This window comes from Pterocles gutturalis, unplaced genomic scaffold (genome assembly GCF_000699245.1).
Source record: "Pterocles gutturalis isolate BGI_N339 unplaced genomic scaffold, ASM69924v1 scaffold5975, whole genome shotgun sequence".
Taxonomy (NCBI): domain Eukaryota; kingdom Metazoa; phylum Chordata; class Aves; order Pterocliformes; family Pteroclidae; genus Pterocles; species Pterocles gutturalis.
Window position 1 is genome coordinate 35,104 of NW_010145680.1, and position 17,609 is coordinate 52,712.

Below are 17,609 nucleotides of genomic sequence, written 5' to 3' on the forward strand. Positions count from 1 at the left end.
CTCATGAGTATTAAGAAATAATTCCCAAGCTCTCAGTTTGGAGTCTGACGCTGGGGCTCCCAGTGCTTCACTCCATCCCCTCACCCCGTGCAAACAAGAACCTTCAGAGAAACCCAAACCGCTCTGCGCACACCATCCAAGACACCTCTCTCTCAACCCAGTATTTTTTTTCTTGCCATTGAAATTCTTTCCAGTGTGGTGACTGGAACTCTCTGGCATGAAACACGCCTGAGCTCCAGTGCCTAGCTGACTGAATTAGGAGAACTCCTCAGCAGCAACCACAGATATTTCTGTTACCTACAGAACTGTGCACAAAACAAGTTATCAACAGCCCAAGGACTTGCAAGAGGGGAAAAAACAAAAACACCAACAAAACCACAGCATTTTTTTTAATTAACCCACCCAAAACCCAACCCACTAATTCCAGCCTGACAGTAAGCCTAAAATAAAGACAGCGGGACTGCAAAGCCTCGGAAGCCACAAAGGGCTCAGAATAGTGAGGGAGGACGAAACCACTCAGATGGACAAAGAAGGAGAAGTCTAGATAATACTTTAACATGTTTTAGGTTTTTTTTAATTGTTTAGTTCTTACAGTCACTGCCATCAGCATGAAACCCAAGTGTTTCATAAAGTCAGAGTATCACACACAGGGTAAATGTGGGGCAAAAAATGTTTGCCCACCTCAGCTACCCTAGAGTTGCTCACTCTAGGGAGTACATAACTATGCATTAAAAAAAAAAAAAAAAAGAAAAAAAGAAAAAGTGACTATGCTATGGAATTCCCTGAGAAAGCAGCATACTGTGTGTTTGGGCTGAGATGTTACAAACATGTGAAGAACCCCATCCTTCCCAATTACATGCCTGTTTGGTGAATTTGTTTTTTAACATGCAAACAATCCTAATTCCAAATCAGAGTGAAAATCCTAATCATTTTAGCCACCATTAAACTGTAAATTATCCAAATAATTGAAAGAATATCTCAAGGCAACGTTCTAAACCCGCAGCCCCAGAACAAGGGCGTTTGAACCCGAAACCCCTTACTGTATTTTGTCATTGGCTTCCCAGGCATCCAGTATCCTCTGCACCAGGCAGCACTTCTGGAACAGCTAGAGGAAAAAAAGAAGAGACAGGAAAACATTTCACAAGTTTGCCCAAGTCAGACTCGCGCCTCAGGAAGCCCGTACTGAATTACAGTTACTTTTGTTCATTCCTCCCCTCCTACTGAACAAGAACTTAAAGTTCAGCACTCATCTTTCCCAAGAGCTCAAGTTTCTTCTCTCTCAATTTTTTTTTTTCTCAGAGGATCCAGGGAAAGCAGCAATCCCTACAAACACCCCCATCCCCAGCCTGCTTTTGGGCTTCCCGTGGGCAGCAGTGAAGCTCATCATTTTACAAACACAACAAAACGTTCTCAGCATTAGGGCCACAACGCAGAAGCTACAACGTCGGTAGCTAGTGGTAGCTGCTATTTTTTTGTGTCCAATGTTTAGATGCATCTTTACTAAAAAAATTAAAATGGATTCACAAGCCCATTAAACGAGATGGGTGGTATGTTTATTTTGTAATTGGACGCTAAAAACAAATGTACAAAAGCAGATACACCTCCATCCAGAACTGCCAGAACCAGGTAATATCCAGACACTCTTAAATAAACTCCACGCTCTTGACCAGCTCGCCACCCCATTTTCTGGTCAACGCGTACGCAGGCTGCATCAGTCAGCCTGCCATGCTCAGGTGACACGACCAGACTTACATGAGTGACCATGATATTCTCCGTATTGGTTTCTGGAGCCTCTACGCTCTCTGAGGCCACGTTTCCATTCAGCACCTCTTCTTTGCTCTCTAGGTTGGTAGTAGTAGTTTTTCCCTCTTGCACAGAGTGTGAGAGAATAGCTGCTATGGACAACTCCACTTGGAAATGCAAAAAGTTATTCCATGTGTATTTAAAAAATAAGTCCTGGGAAAAAATGAGAAACAAAAGAACACAGTCTAGGTACATCTTCCCACTCCTAACAATCGAATGACATCAGAACACTGCTCAACCAGCTGTTCTACCAGCAATCCCACTAAAGCAACTTTGCTTACACGCCTCAGCACCCACTTGGAGCTGAATGTGCCGTGATGTTGCTTTCCAACAAACCGAGCACCCTGGAGATCCTCCCGTCCGCAGCTAGGGCTCACAGCACAGACACACTGAGAAAAAATGTTCTCTCTTCTGTGGCTGGATTCATCATAAGCAAAATATTAACTAAATCACCTCCAAGTACAGAAATAATTTTCTGAGACTGTCCAGGTCATATTGGCAGTTTTCAGACCGTGTCCCCATCCACAGCCAGAGAAAAGAGGAGCTCTCAGTGCCAGGAGAACTGATACCCACAAGGCACCCGAGCTCTCTCGACAGCCCGACTGTTCCGCATACACGCTGCTAAACTCCTGCAACAATAAATCTGAAGCACGAGGTTCAGTTCAGAATACTGCCCAACTGTGTTTGTATTACCAAAGCTACTCCACGGATGGATGTTCCTACTTTCAGGAGATTAGAAAAATAATTAGACACTGGCACACACGAGACAAACCACCATGCACTGAAGAGACAAAGGGAAGCAAAACTGTTCCAGTTCAGAGTGATCCCCCCTCTCCCCGGCCGGTGTCCCCCCGCACTACTCACAAGTAATAAATCCATGGTACTGAGTCTGCATAGTTCCTGATTAATACTGGGAGTGTTTGTGTGAAGCAGAGCAGCGATCAGACGAGATCCGTGAAGACGAGCGTTCCCCAGCGGCTCCTCCAAGACACCGATTGTGGTTAGGATTGCTGTTTTCTATCAGAGAGACAGAGCATGAGCATCTCGGCGACGATCAGCATCTCCTCGAGCGCATGTGCACGATGATTTGCCTGAACATAACTCCTCCGTTTCAGAACTATTCTCCGCAGGCAAACCCAGCCCAGCCTCCCCCGCCGAGGACAGTGTTGTGTGGCCACAGTGAGGCTTTTACTTCCCAAGCTGAAGACTAAAACCAAAGTATTGGCTACCGAACAGCTCCTTTCTCTTCACCCCCTGCCCATCTCTACGCAAGCCCCAGTCCCAACCCATCTCTACTCGAACACAATGGCTTTCCAAATTTCTACTTCCTAAACACCTGAATCATAAACTTTAAGCATGAAATTTTCTTCCAGAGATGTTTGCCTGTTCCAGCAGACAGTGCTTTCACAAAACACCCAGGCAGCCTTCGTGGAAGGAGGGGGACCCCTGAAAGGCCAGCCTGCAGCCGCCTTACCTTGGGAGGGCTGAGCAGCAGCTGGTGGAAATCCTTCAGCCTCGGTTCAATACCGTGTAAGATGCTGCTATTGACAGTGTAAGACCTTTCAAATCCCTGAGTGTATGAGTCCATCAGTCCTTCCACTCTGCAGGGAAGAGAAGCACAACAGCTGAGATCTGGCAAAATCTTAAAGCGGTCTCCAGTCACGCTGTCCGTGCTGGTTGTTTTATCCTGAAAAATACCTACAAACTTGAAAAAGAATCATTTCCAGCTACTGAATCCATGGACATAACTGCATCCTATTAGCCTGGCATTTACCAGATGATATTCCCATCACCAAACCAGTGAAGGAGAGGAGTGGGAAGACAGACAATGAGCTGTCTGCACAGCGGACAAATTACTGAAGTGCCTCCTGATTTTTCAAACTTCCCAAACATTTGAAAAGTAAATTACATCAGAAGGAGTTAACTACAAACGTTTGTTAAAAACTGCAAACTTCCCACAAGTGTTCAGAAGGATGTACATAAATATACTAACGGATGAAAACCCCGAGCAGACATGGAGCTGGGCTCATCGTCACACCTTTTTGCTGGCAAGGAGTAAGTTACAACAAGTATTACCAGCCCCTGCCAAACAGCAGAGCCTCACATGGGAATGAAAGGATAAACTGGAATAAATTCATTGGAATAAATTCATTTCAGAAACGAAATGCAATTCCAGCCGGGCAGGAATGGGCTAGAGGGGAACCCCTGCACCTCCAGAGATCCAGGGCACAAGACCCAGCAGAATTAGCATCTCAGCTTCTCGGTTTGAACTCTGCACGTGACTTTGACTAGTACCTCGTGTGCCCAATGCCAGCTTCTCTCCTAATCTGCCATTATCTCCTCCACTCTGCCTTATTTTCTCCTTTTTTGAAATAGAGATTTTCCATATCTCGCTTCCTCCCCAGAACTCTCTTTTGACTTTTCTCTCCGTTATCTCCATAAAAAGAAATAAAAAGGGGGGTATCATTTTAAAAAACAAAACACAAACCCTACACAGCCACACACAGCCACACACACCATCACAGCGATGACGCACCAGCTCCTCGCCCACTCTGCACGCGGATGCTGGCACATCTCTGGTATTCCAGGCGAGACTTGGCTAAACACGCGAGGGACCCAGCAGAGCCCACAGAAGGACCCAGCTGCCAACTGGTACAACACCACGAGGTCCAGCCACTGCATCAAAAACCCCAAACAGCTCTTCTTGTACCCATGTCCACACCGCACTTCACAGCAGCCCAAAAAAAAATCCTTTCTTGCTTCAGAAAAACTAGCCTGGAGTTCCTCCAGTGGTTCCTGCTAGGGAAGAAAGTGCCAGCTTACCCAGAGCGCCTGGTTTCCAGCAACGTCAGAAGAACCTGTGTTCCGTTCACGATGCAGTTTTCAGTCTGCTCTCCATCAAACATATTCTTCAGGAGCTGCTCCACACATTCCTGCCTGTTGATCAACACACGCACACGTTAGCGGTGTAAGAATTAGAAATATCCGACAGTTGCTCTAATCACAAAAAAAAAAATCCACTTCTGGGTTTTCTGGGGAAAAAAGGCTGCAGGTTTGGGGTTTGGGTTTTTTAAGAAAGAATAAAGAGGTTCCTATCTACAGTCTCGTGTGACAAGAACGGTTCTACAGCAGGCTTCTGCACTGGCTATAGACACCCAGCCTGCAAACCAACCTGTTCTCCTTTATCAACAGGATACACCTCTGAGAAACTGGGAGACAACTGAAGTGTTCACTCAGCTTCATTTATTAACGACAACACACAGCTATGAGCTGAGGGTCTCAGATTATCCCTCAGAGCTGCAGAAGAAAGACAACAAGCAGTGAAGCTGACACTGGCACACCACCGCCCAGGACCTGGGAACAGAAGCCCAAAATGCAAGCTGTAAATCCCAGGCACACTTGCAGCAGTCTCAGCTTTTATCCCCTGGAAATATCCTCATCAGTTCATCATCTCTCTGAGCCCTGAAGCCAAGATCAGATGCCTCCCAAAACCCGACAGATCTGGGGCCAGGTGGAGGTGCTGGCGACTGCTGGAGTCAGAACGAATGACGACTACAGTCCTTACCAGCATTATTATCAATTTATTATTATCATCAATTATTTTGATCCTCAAACATGGCCTTGGAATTCAAGAACAACTAGTGAGAGCCCACCGTTCTCTGCTATTTGCCAGGTTAAACAAACAATGGATACAAGGAAGAGGAGGTTCAGGCTGGCGCCGTTCCTCGGCTGCAGCAGGGCTCGCTCCCACCTCTGTGTTCGGATTTCCTCCCCACGCGGACGTTAATGACGGTGCTCCAAAACCCCGCACTCAGCAAGCACCTCTCCTGACTTCCTAAGTCACACGGCCGGCTAAAACCAGTATTACTCAAGTTCACAGGCTAATTTCTACGATTTTCTAACATTGAAAACATCTCATTTACATCTGTATAAGTAAAATATGAGATAAAAATGTAAAATACATTAATAATGCATGAGATAAGATTATTTTAATAAGTAACATCTAAATCCACTCCATCAGCACAAGCACCAGAGGCAGCGTCAGGAAAAGCTCAGCGTGATTAACCGAATTCACTTTTGCTGCACGCAGCCAACAGTTACGGCACATCTCGATTGGGTATTTATCCCATAACCCTGCCGCGGCTCCCTCTTGCTCTATGAGCTGATCACTCATTCGTGATTCATGGATTTAAAAAGTTCTCCAAAGATCAAAAAAGGTGACCAGCAAAAATTGGCCAAGAAAAGCAATGAGATGTGGGACCTTCAAATGGGGCAAAAAAACCACTTTTGTTCAAAATATTTTTTTCTTCTAACAGTGAAGTGGTACAATGGCTTCTAGGAATGCGACTTCATGCAGAAACTCTTGTATTTATCTCCTGGGAGTTACAGGTGCTTGGAAACAGGCAAAGCGCATCCGCAGGGAACAGCAGGGACGCGAGGGCGAAGGGAGAGGGGGAGGAAGGTGGAGACCATCTGCGTAAAGCACGAGCCAAACTTCAACCGGCAGCGTTGCCCAGTTCTCTGTATAACCAAGGAAACTCGCTCACATTGCACCCCTGGAGTCACAGAGGCTCTCCCGGAGACCAGGGGCAGCCACCCTCCGCACCCCCCAGCAGCTTTCCCCATCCCTCTTCGAAACCAGCGAGAGAGCCTGAAACTACCGAGAAAATCCGAAATTACTGAAAAACCCTGAACATACCCCATCGTCCAGGGCCCAGCCCACCTCCCAGCCACGGAGGGTCCTGGGCTGCCCCGGTGAGACGACCCAGCTGGAGGTCAGCTCCAGACTCCCAAGGGCTCCAAACCCAGACAGCCCTGCTGAGAGCGGGGGCTCCGCACGGAAACATCCAGCGTCGTGCTCTTCGGTAAGAAAATAACGACTGCAGGGACAACGGTCTGTTCCACCCGCACCCACGGGCTCCCGGTGTTTGTGCACGGGCCGACAGCTCGGGAGCGGGAGAAAACCACAGCAAAGGCAGAGGAAGGGGGAAAGCTCTGGGGTGCCAAAGCCGTGCGCAGGGGGAACGGGGAGCCCCTGCTGCAGACGCTGTGTGATGCACTGCACATCTCGCTTCATCCTGGCTCTCAAAATGGCTCATTAAGGCCTGAAAGGACCTTTTTTGGGTTTTAATCTCATGTCAAATCTCCACAAAGTGATTCTAGGTTTGAAGCAAACACAGGAAGTGGCAAACGTGCTGCCACGAGCCGTCCAACACTGCGTTACAAAGAGCAAAGACACACCAAGGCACGGACCAGACTTGAGCAATCAGCATCTTCTGGCACACAGCTCACACTTACCGTTATTTGGGAAACAACTCCTCATAAAAATACTCTTTGAATGTGTGAGCTTCTCATAATTTTTTTTCCCTCTGTTATATCAGAGAAGTTACCTCTGGATTTAAAAACCACCCATTGTGAGAGGGCATGGCATGTTAAAGCATCGGGCAGCACTCCTGGGACACAGCGATCTGATGGTCGCAGTGACAGGGCTGCTGTGGCTGAGCCTGGCTCTGGGGTACTGACATCCGCGGGGATGCTCTGCAGAGAGGGGAGATCTGAATTCCCACCCTCCAGCCACAAATACACTGAATAACTTCTGGAGCGACCAGGCAGGGCCAGGGAGGCATTTCAAGTCTGTAGGTTGGCTTCTTCCAGGGCTCGGCCACATTGGGAGAATCAAAACACGGAGACGAACAACTCAGCAACGGGCGGGCAGACAACCTCTGCAGACCGAGGGCTGTGCACGTGCACGCAGCACACCAAGTAAGAAACATCCAACAGATGTTTGACTCGGGAGGCAAAAGCAGCGTGCCAGAGGACACAGGGTGTGTGAGGAGACCCCAGCGAAGGCGGGGAGGCGGGCTGACAGTGCCCCGTACAAACCAAAGCGCAAGGTGACAACGAGCTGCTACGAGAGAGAACCCCGCCTGCTCCCACAGCGTGTTCCTCCCCGCTTTGATGAACAGCAGCTTCAGCACCTGCAATCCCTCTGTGCGGTGCGGCACGCTGCCCAGCGGGGATAACAGCCAGGGTTTGGCCAAGCACGACCGAAGCCTCGCGCCTGAAGTCAGGCTTAGCACCAACCAACACCATCAACACGGGAACGTGACGATCTGCCTTTGTAGGATTTCCCCAGCCACTGCCATCGCAGTTCACCTTCCTCCAAACTCACTGAGAGCGTTTTACCACCCCCACGAGCCCTGTCTGGAATTGGGCTGGGAGCTTCAGCGATCACCCACCCCCATCTCCCGCCTTCCTACAGAGCTGCAGCCCCGAAACCTCCGCAGGGCTGGCGCAGGGATGCTGCGATTTAAACGCAAAGAGCTGGCACAGATGTCAAGAGTGAAGCAGAGGCCTGGCACGCACGGTTTGTGTCTCTGGAGAGCTGTCAGAAGGGACAACATCAGCAGCACCAGTCCTCGGACGAGTACTTACGATTCCAGTGCTGTGAGAAGTGGATCAGGCTCAGGTATGTCCTGGAGCTGATTGCTCTGGTCTCTGCTCAATCTGATGATATCACACAGGGTCTGGGAAGCGTTGGATTGCCTCTGTAAGCAAGGACAGACAGCAGGTTTCAGCGCTAGCGTCTCACCTTGGCTCATTCTGGCTCTCAGAGAAAACTTAACATAGTTGGGAATGAAGGAAACCCAAAAAATCTGAATTTTTCAGACATGCTACTATGCTCATCTGTTAAACAGAATGTTGATGTGAATTATTAGCAGCACGACTAGATTTTAAAATCAAAGAGGAGGTCTCCCTGAACTTAATAATTAAATGTGGTCAAAGATTTCACAAAGTGAAGATTCTCTTTTTATCTTCCTGACCGACTGCGTTCACTTGCATATTTCAAACACAAGTGTGTCATTCTCACTACTCAGGAGATCCCCTGCATGAAGAAAAATACATGGCTTCATAAACCCCTTTATAATTTCATTACTATGTATTAGGAGGCTTTAAAGTAGTCATTTGATGAATTAATTCTCTCATTCTGGCCACGGATCCAAGCCTGTCGCTGCTGGCCGGGTGAGATCTGACGCTGTAATCTGCGTTCACCCATACGACAGCACTGCTGGGGGCACACAACTCAGCATGGAACCTCCCATTCCTTCTCTCAGAAGGGGCAATTTCTCCTGTAATGAGATGAGCGTGCTCAGGCATTGGAACAGGCTACGCAGGGCAGTGGTGGGGTCACCATCCCTGGAGGGGTCAAGAACCGTGTGGATGTGGTGCTTGGGGACATGGGTTAGTGGGTTGGGTGGGGTTGGGGTGACGGTTGGACTTGATGATCCCTGAGGGCTTTCCCAACCTTCATGATTCTGTGATTCTACTGCTGGCAGTAACACTGCGCCAGAAGATCCCTGTGCCGCCCAGTTCCCTTTGCTGCTGGTGCTCACGGGGGCTGGGACCAAACGCCCCCATCCCCAGGGAAGCCAAAGGCAGACAGCGAGAGATCAGCACGCGGCCTTGTGTTCTTCCTGCCCAGCATCAGGGATGGCACCCAACACCCAAATGGGAAATGAGAGCGCAGGAAACTGGAATCCAGACCTAGAGCTCCTGGCTCAGATCTTTTGTGAAAATTATTGAAAGAAAAAAAATGTAATACTCAGCATGTCTTTGTCATGGGCTTAGAGAATTGCATCTTGTAGATTTTATAACTGAATACTACCTATTATTGTGTAAAAAGAATTGAAAGTTCTAATGACCGGGTTAATGTAAGAAGTTTGTTAAACAGCTCGCTCCAAATAGCAGGGCCCTGATTAAAGCCACGTACGTTACCACTGACCATCGGTACTGAGATGAACTGATGCAGAATGAATGAAGAAATTGGTAGTAAAGTAAATCAAAACCGGATCACAAATACAACACAACACAACATTCTGGTACTGAGCTGGGCAACCAAAGGACCCATCCAGACTATCTCCCGCCATAAGGCACCTTGGCATCATTGAAGAGACAGAGATTCTCCTGGACCCGCCACCCACAGAGCCCAAACTCGGTCTTGTCATACTCACGTCCTCGTCCTGGCTTGAATGGATCAGCTCCACGAGTCTCTGAATTATCTTTGCTTCATTAAGCCACTGGAGGGAAAGGAAGGGGAAAAGATAATCCCGGTTTGCTATCACCAAATCCAAAACAGGAGGATCTCAAGAGGCTTTGCGTAACAGGGGTTTTTCCAGAAGGGAAAGCCCTCTCCTGTTTCCTAACCAACTCCCCTGGGCACAGACAGGGAAGGACTGGAATCTGCATCGGCATGTACACCCTGGAAGCCCAGGGAACTAAAAACCTAAATGCCTTTGGAAATCATGGACCAGATCAACCAGAGACACTATCTCACCCGCAGCAGCACGAGCGTAACTATCAACGTGTGCTTCTTCCACCGCTTCCTGCCTTACAGCCTTACTGCTGCTTGCACTGAACAACTTCTCAGACTTGGAGATGTCATAACAATTCTGTGACTACACCTCGTCTCCTCGCCTACCCCAACTTCAAACCACTTCCTTTCTCAGTGCGAGCTACCGCTTCATCTCCCTTTCCTGACCACATGCAAACCGAGGATCTGCAAATGACACCTTCCAGCTCTCCCTCCCAGCCTCACCTGCGAGGCTCAGCGGCTCATTTCCACCCAGCCATCTCCACTGTGGTCTTCATTCAGGCTGGATGTCTAACATCAATCAAGTTAATTGGTCAAATCCATCAAACTAATGCATCCTCAGTTGCTCTTGAAGCGCCTGACCAACCAGTAATTAAAAGGAAAAAGACTTGTGAGGTTTCTGCAGTGATATCATCTTCCATCGCTCTTCGGATGAGTCACGGAGAAAATGAACAGTCTCCTGCCTTCCCCTTCTTTACAAGGCTCTATGCATATCTTCTCCCCTCCAGCTCTCATTTTTATGTTACCTGTTCACATGACTTCAACTACAACCCCTATGTGGGCTCTCCACCAGCCTTGCTCCAGTAACCGCCCCGCAGATCTCCTCCCCTCCTCTCCAGTGCCATGCTGAGGATGAGGAACGTCTGCCTGAAAAGTCCACAGCACCATTTGTTGTGACTTTTCCCATGAAACATGCTGTTTTCCTACGAAGTCTGAAATATCTGACTTTGTCTCCTCTCTGGTATTCCCTATTATTGCAAAAACACTGATGTTGTCCAAAAATCTTCCCAGTATCCAGCGGGGAAACCAAGTATTTCATTCAAGACCATATTTTCACATCTGGTTTCTTTAATTTCTTCCTCCTGACACCCAGTTTACCCCAAAGTTCAAAGAACTGGGTTCCTCAGCCGTTGTTCCTCACCAGCCTCTCTACCAACCTATCTCTTCAGGTTCTTCCACTGGTTTCTGGTTTCCCAGCATCCAACCTATCCAGCCCGTCCGAGCAGAGCTGGTCCCTGCTGTCACAGCACACCCCTCCCGCCATCTCCATTCCACCCCAACGCCCCTGCCCATCCCCCCCGTGCCCACTCACTGTCCCCCATCTCCCCGTCCCTCCTTTCCGACCCAGGGCTCACTCTCCTGATGACAGCTCAGGTAGCTGCCAACCGGCACTTTACCAAGCCAGACCCCTGAGCATACCTTCGTTTACACCTCGTAAAACCCAGCTGCTCCCCCCTGCTCCCCTCTGGCCGTCCCCGCAGCACTACGAGCACCCCTCTCTCCGTGCTCTATCCGCACGTTCCTCTGGCATCACCAGTCGCACCCCCGCCTCCGCACAGCCCCGCGGTGACGAGCCCAGGCTCTGACCACAATCTCCGGGTATTCCCATGGGATTAACTGCACAACTCCAATTAAAAACCCCACACTTCCATCCATTTTTACCTGTAGGTTTCCTTTATCCCAACAATAAGCTCCGGAGAGCGGGTACGGTGGGTATCTCAGCCCGCTTGCCGCTCTGGGGCAGCAGAGGCAGCTTTACCTTTTCCATCGCATTTACCAACCCTCTCACGTTAAAGGTATTTTCCTTCCCCTACGAGCACAGTGAGGTCAATCCCAGCCCTCCACTGGAGTTCCAGCTTCATTCCGTAGCAGCATTCTCCCCCAAGCCCCACGCCGCTGAGGCCACGGGCTTTTATTAACGAAAAATGGGGGTTACACAGCAGGCAAGGGTAAGGTTTGCTCTTTTTGCCTGGACTGCCACAATAACGGGCTCTGGAGGGAGCTGGATGGCCACGGAGAGGACTGATCACGATCGTCTGAGCAAAGGAATTACTGCTCCTGGGAACTGAGGGATGCAGAGAATGAAACTGAAAAAAAATGAAACTTAAAAAAAACAAAACAAAACACCAAACTGAAAAGCAAAAAAAAAACACCAAAAAACCCATCTGAGGTAATCTGTGAAGATCAGAAGAGCAACACCAACATTTGGTGAATGAAGAAGCACCTGGTAAACCTGGAAGAGATCGACTCCTCTGTCTCGAGGCTGTTGTCAAAGAGATGGAGTTTGACACCCACAGGAAAAGGAATACTCCGTCACCAGCTCCTCCAGCAAAAGCTGGGACGCTGCAGGACTCACCCAGCCCAGCAGAAGTACAACAGCGTGACCCTCAGCATCTCCCTGAAAAACTTCACACCCAAACACCAGCTCCTCTGACCACGTGCAGCGCAGCAGCGTGTTCCCTCTCGCTGGCGAACGACACGCTCGTGAGGAATTCACAGCCGGAGAACTCGCACGTACGTGCAACGGGAAGGATCCTAGAGCGGCAGGCAGGCTGCGGGACGCGGGGCCAGCGAGCAGGAGGATGGATGCAGATGTTTGCTGCCTGCAAACAAACCAGGCTCGGGGTCAGGGAGCGCTGGGCTTCTGCCCGACTGCTGCTGGCCAGCACCTGTACCCGAGACGCTCGGGCACCATGGAACAACTGGGATATGGCAAACGGGGCCAGTGTCCTGCCTTCAGCTGAGACAGAGTTAATTGTCTTCATAGCAGCTAATGAGAGGCTGTGTTTGGGTTTGTGCGGAGAAGAAAGCTGATAACAGTGATGTTTACAGCTGCTGCCAGGACAGTCAAGGACTTTCCAGCGTCTCTGCTGTGCCCGTGTCTGCAGGGGCAGGAGGAGCTGGGAGGGAGCACAGCCCCAGGGACCAGCCCAGGATTCCACCTCAAGGTTAGGCCTGAGCCCCAAACTGGCCGATGGGCTGTTCCATCCCATGCCCGGCATGGCCAGGGGAGAGGGGAGGGCTCTCCGGAAGCTCACCCCTTTTGCTCCAGATCACCTCTTGCTCTGGGTCAGCTTTCTTTGCGGGTCGGCTCTCTCAGGGTGGTCCCTCTCCCAGGGTCGTCTCCCTCCCTCCGTCAGCTCTCGGTCTGGGATGCTCAGGCTCTCATCTCCATTCCAGGATTGTGGTTTCAGTACTCTCCCTGAGGACTCTCCCTGCTCCAGGATCGTTGGCTGGGAACAGGCTGAGCCTTGGTCATGGGGTGCTGAGCAGGGTCACTGTGTGTCACTCGTTTGTATATTTGTGTATATTAGTATCATTACTATTAACTTCAGTATTATTGTAGTTTAGTTATTAAACTGTTCTTATCTCAGCCCACGAGTCTCTTTTCCCTTCACCCCTTTAATTCTCTCCCCCACCTCTGGGGGTGGGGAGGGTGAGCGAGCGGCTGCGTGGAGTTGGCTCCCAGCCTGGGTCAAACCATCACACCCAGGCACCCCAGGACTGGGCAGGTAAAGAGGCAGCGGGCATGGGAGGGGACACGGAGGTGCTGCTCGAAGCTGCGTGGGACTGCAAGATCGGTGCAACCACGGCAGGGACATAGAAGAGGGCACGGTCCCCGCCACCAGCTGGGGCAATGGTGTCTGGCACACGGGAGGCTTCAGCCCACGTGGGGGTCCTGAGAGAGGGCAGGGGCAGCTGGGTCCCAGCAGCAGGAGTGCCTGGGGCTCCTCCTCGGTGGACAAAGTGGTCGTCACCCACCGCAATGCACCCTCATAAAGGCGCTGTGCTGCCAGGTGACGGCAGTTATGGGCGGAGGTGAGAAGACAACGTCATCTGACATTCTGGATGACCAGAATTTCAGCAGGTTGTTTTTTTAAGAGATGGTGAGAACAGTCAAGGTTTCCTGGACCCCAGTTTTGCAGGGAAGAAGGAACAGCCAGAGCCTACACAGGAATTAGAGGATGGGGACTCTGAAGTTGGGAGTGGCTGGAAGCTGGCAACACAAGAAAAGCTCTGTCACCACCAGATGTGCACTTACAGAACAGGGATAATGGCTCGGCGGTGACGGGCGAGGAGGAACTTCCTCAAGGAGTCATCAGAGGCACCGGAGCCCGAGACCCACCAAGGCAAGTGCGGCAGCAGATGAGCGTGGCTGGAGACTCCTTCTGCAGGGAACCAAGAACCCACTCACCAGCCAGATGTGCTGTTTCCACAAGCACGCTGTGTGCCAGCACCTCGGGCTCCCCCAGTGCAGGGGGACACCACCAAGGCTCACCTTGGACGACCACTGCTTCCTCCTGACACCGTGCGGGCACCGGTACCACCGCCAAGGGACATCTCAGGTGTACGACAAGTCACTACAGGGCCCTTGTGGGAAAATGACTGGGGGGGACATCCGCTTCTCGAAGGTAATGTTTATCTCCTAACAGAAGTTATAATGTTATAAGAAAATCAAAGGATGGGGACACGATGGTATGTGAGCTGATAAGCCGCGTAACAGCTGTCCAACAAGAAAGATGGCAGATACTGTGCCAACAACTGTGGTGAAATCCTGTCCTGAGGTGAACTTTAGTCATTATAATGTCATTATAATACCAAAACACACCTCCATCCTAAAGTCATCCACCTCCAAGGCATGACCCCTGCTCACTGAGCATGTGCTATTTTATTGACTAGACCTCTAAGAGCAAAGCGAGAGAATTTTACACCAACCTGCAGTAAAGGTATGGATGACTAGAGTCACCCAAGCTCCACCTAAACACAAAGAAATAGTTTAAAAATAGACTGACGAGGGGAGAAAGGGAAGACTCCAATGTAACTTTCAGGATCAGTTGACAGGCTGAACCTGTCTTCTCCCCCATAGGGACACCCGTTGGGTAAGAACCTCTTTTCATGCGCATTAAATAATCAATTTACGCCGGCTACCACCATCTAAAGACTGACTGATATGGTTCCCGCAGTCAATCTAGTATCAACGGCAATCTCTAAACCTTAACTCTCCCAATCCATAGCTCATACAATAAAATTTGCTTTGCAGAAGTTTCCAGACACCGGAACGATTGCAGCAAGGGATGTGACTCAGTGCCGCTGTCACTGTGGTCCCTGAACAGGTCAGTCCAATCGTCCCCTGACACAGCGGGCTGTCTGCTGGGGTCCCCAGATGGGGGGCAAGAGCCTCGATTTTCTTGGGGAACTGCCAGGCTGGTCAAACGTCAGGGCTCTGAGCAAACCCCCTTCTTCACGTGACAGCCCCACAGGGGTGAGGCCCTGGAGAAGCCCCCACGCTGCCCGTCACATCCTTCGCCAGGTTCAGCTCCGGCTGAGCTTTGGGCCTCCCAAGAACGGCCCTGCCTGCTCGGGCAGCTTCTCACAGACGCTCTGGTCTGCTCCAACCCCACTGCACCACCTCAGAGCCTTCTGTCTGTGCACAAGCTGGGGCTGGAGTCTGCTCGCCCACGCAGACCTTCTCCTTCTGCACATCGGGATGGACCGTTTGAGGCACTACCTCCTGGCTTCCTCCGCGACGACTTCCCTCCCTCATAACCTGCTACAGGGCTCAAGGACCAAGCTGGCCTAACAGCAGACATCACCAGGAAAAAAACCAAGTCAATACTGGCAACCAGCATTGCTAAGTGTTTTAATTAAAAATTTGGGAAATGGGGGAAATGCACCCGTAGCAAATTCATGAGCAAGGCCATGCTGGGGAGGAACCCAGACCGGCTGGAGAAATGGCCTGGAAGGAACCACCAAAGTTCAAGAAAGGCAAAATGCAAAGTCCTGCACGGGGGATGGAGTAACCCCCTGCAGCAGGACAGGGTGGGAGTCAGCCCCGCATGGAAAGGCCAAGAGAGCCCTCAGTGGTCCTGTTACACCAGGACCAGCGTCGTACCCCTGCAGCAAACCTCACCCCAGGCCACGATGGCCCGAGGGGTCAGGGCAGGGATTGCTCCCCTCCATTCCGCACCAGTGAGACCCATCGAGATGCTGGGGCCAGGCTGGGCTCACCAGTGCAGGATGGACACTGCAGTCGTGCAGCGGGTCCCATGGAGACCCCCGAGATGGTCAGGGCTGGAGCACAGGAGGTCAACGAGAGGCTGAGCGTGGGGTTTGCTCAGCCCGTAGAGGAGAAGGCGAAGGGGAGAGCCTGCTGGGGTCTGCTGGGGAGCGAGGATGGAGCCAGGCTCCTCTCAGAGGGGCCGCGATGGGACAAGAGGCACAAGATGCAACAAGGGAAATTCCAACCAGGTGTCGGGGAAAAAAAAGAAAAATCTCCACTTTGAGGGTGATCAAATTACTGGAAGAGGACCCAGACAGATCTCCACTCCTGGAGACTGTGAAAACTCATCTGGATAAGGCCTTGAGCAACCTGCTTTAATGGGACCTGCTCCACAAAAACAACTGGATGTTCTCAGGAGTGCTCCACCCGTGTTATGCCGTGAAGGAATTTCTGAAGTCTTGCAGGGTCAACACTTAAAGCCTGTTATATTAGGTTGTCAACAAAACTTAATTTTCTAAAACCTGCTGAAAACAGACCTGATAAGAGTGTGCCTTTGGCTTGGATATTCCTCATCAGCCACAGTAAGAGAAGGTTTGTGCTGGATTATTTAAGATGCAGTCAAACGAGGGACTCTGCAGCCTGCCTGATCTTCCAAGGATCACACCATCAACAGGCACCTCACCAGGTATTCACAGGAAGCTTTCCTCAGCCAAGGACTGATCTCGCAGCAGGACAGGTTTTGTTACAAGAGAAAGATCTGCGTTAGCCTCACCTAGCCCCAGGAGCTACTGTTTCTTTAGGGTAAAGACGGCAGGAACTGATTCTTGTCGCTGGTTACCCATGAAAGCAACAGAAAAAAAGTGGGACAACGTGCAGTAGGGTTTTTTTTTCTGTGCTATGATCACTGCCCATGGCAGATTCTGACAAAAAGGCTCCACAACAGCCTGGCTACCAGCGGTGAGAACTGGGACAAGTTCAACCCCAGAGGTACTGCACTCTCGAGGGGTTTCTGCAGAAGCCACCGGCAAGCGGTGGTCCACGCCGGGGCACCCTGCCAGGGAGAAGAGATGGGTCCAGCCAGGACAAGCAGATTTCTCTTTTTGTCACTAAGGCAAGCATGAAAAGACGAAGTGCAGAACTGATATCCAGGATAACTGGATCTGCTCCACGTAAGCTCCAGGTACTTGCCAGCAAAATCAGATGTGGGGTCTTCTCACAGCAGCTGTGCCTCCTCACACCTTCCCAGGTAAGATTTTATACTAACATCACACAGAAAGGGGACAGATTTCTTTGAAGCCATTCATCTTGCTTCAAGCTACCCGTGCCTGAGCTTTCCTGCTGCACAACAAGTAAAGGACTTAAAGTCAGTATTATTTCTTTCACAAATCCGCAGAGACATTCTGGGGTCAAGTGACACCGACCAAAGAGAATGTGCTGTCACCCGTCTGGAGGACATCAGCTCTGTCCAAGGACATCAAAGTGTAGGTGCCTGAAAGCCAAGCCTGCTGGAAGGGCCTCCTTAGAGGCTTCTGGTGAAGACTCTTCTGCTATTTCCCATTGTGAGAGTCCAGAACCGGGAGCAGACAGGGCTGTAAAGATGCAATGTAGACCAGAGATGGTTTCACTGACATCTCCCCCGCCCACGGGCTGCTG

The 17,609-nt window shown here is 50.4% G+C and overlaps 1 protein-coding gene across 1 annotated transcript in view; it reads right to left on the minus strand.

Moving 5' to 3' along the window:
* The window catches only part of PPP6R2 (protein phosphatase 6, regulatory subunit 2), a 72,343-nt gene that overhangs the window by 25,483 nt on the left and 29,251 nt on the right, over positions 1 to 17,609 (minus strand). Inside the window, exons 5-11 of the mRNA XM_010085449.1 lie at positions 9,816 to 9,881; positions 8,239 to 8,351; positions 4,627 to 4,740; positions 3,278 to 3,404; positions 2,668 to 2,820; positions 1,753 to 1,956; positions 1,041 to 1,105 (exon numbers count right to left, since the gene is read on the minus strand). Coding sequence (XP_010083751.1) covers positions 1,041 to 1,105; positions 1,753 to 1,956; positions 2,668 to 2,820; positions 3,278 to 3,404; positions 4,627 to 4,740; positions 8,239 to 8,351; positions 9,816 to 9,881 — 842 coding nt within the window. The remainder of the gene's footprint in view (positions 1 to 1,040; positions 1,106 to 1,752; positions 1,957 to 2,667; positions 2,821 to 3,277; positions 3,405 to 4,626; positions 4,741 to 8,238; positions 8,352 to 9,815; positions 9,882 to 17,609) is intronic.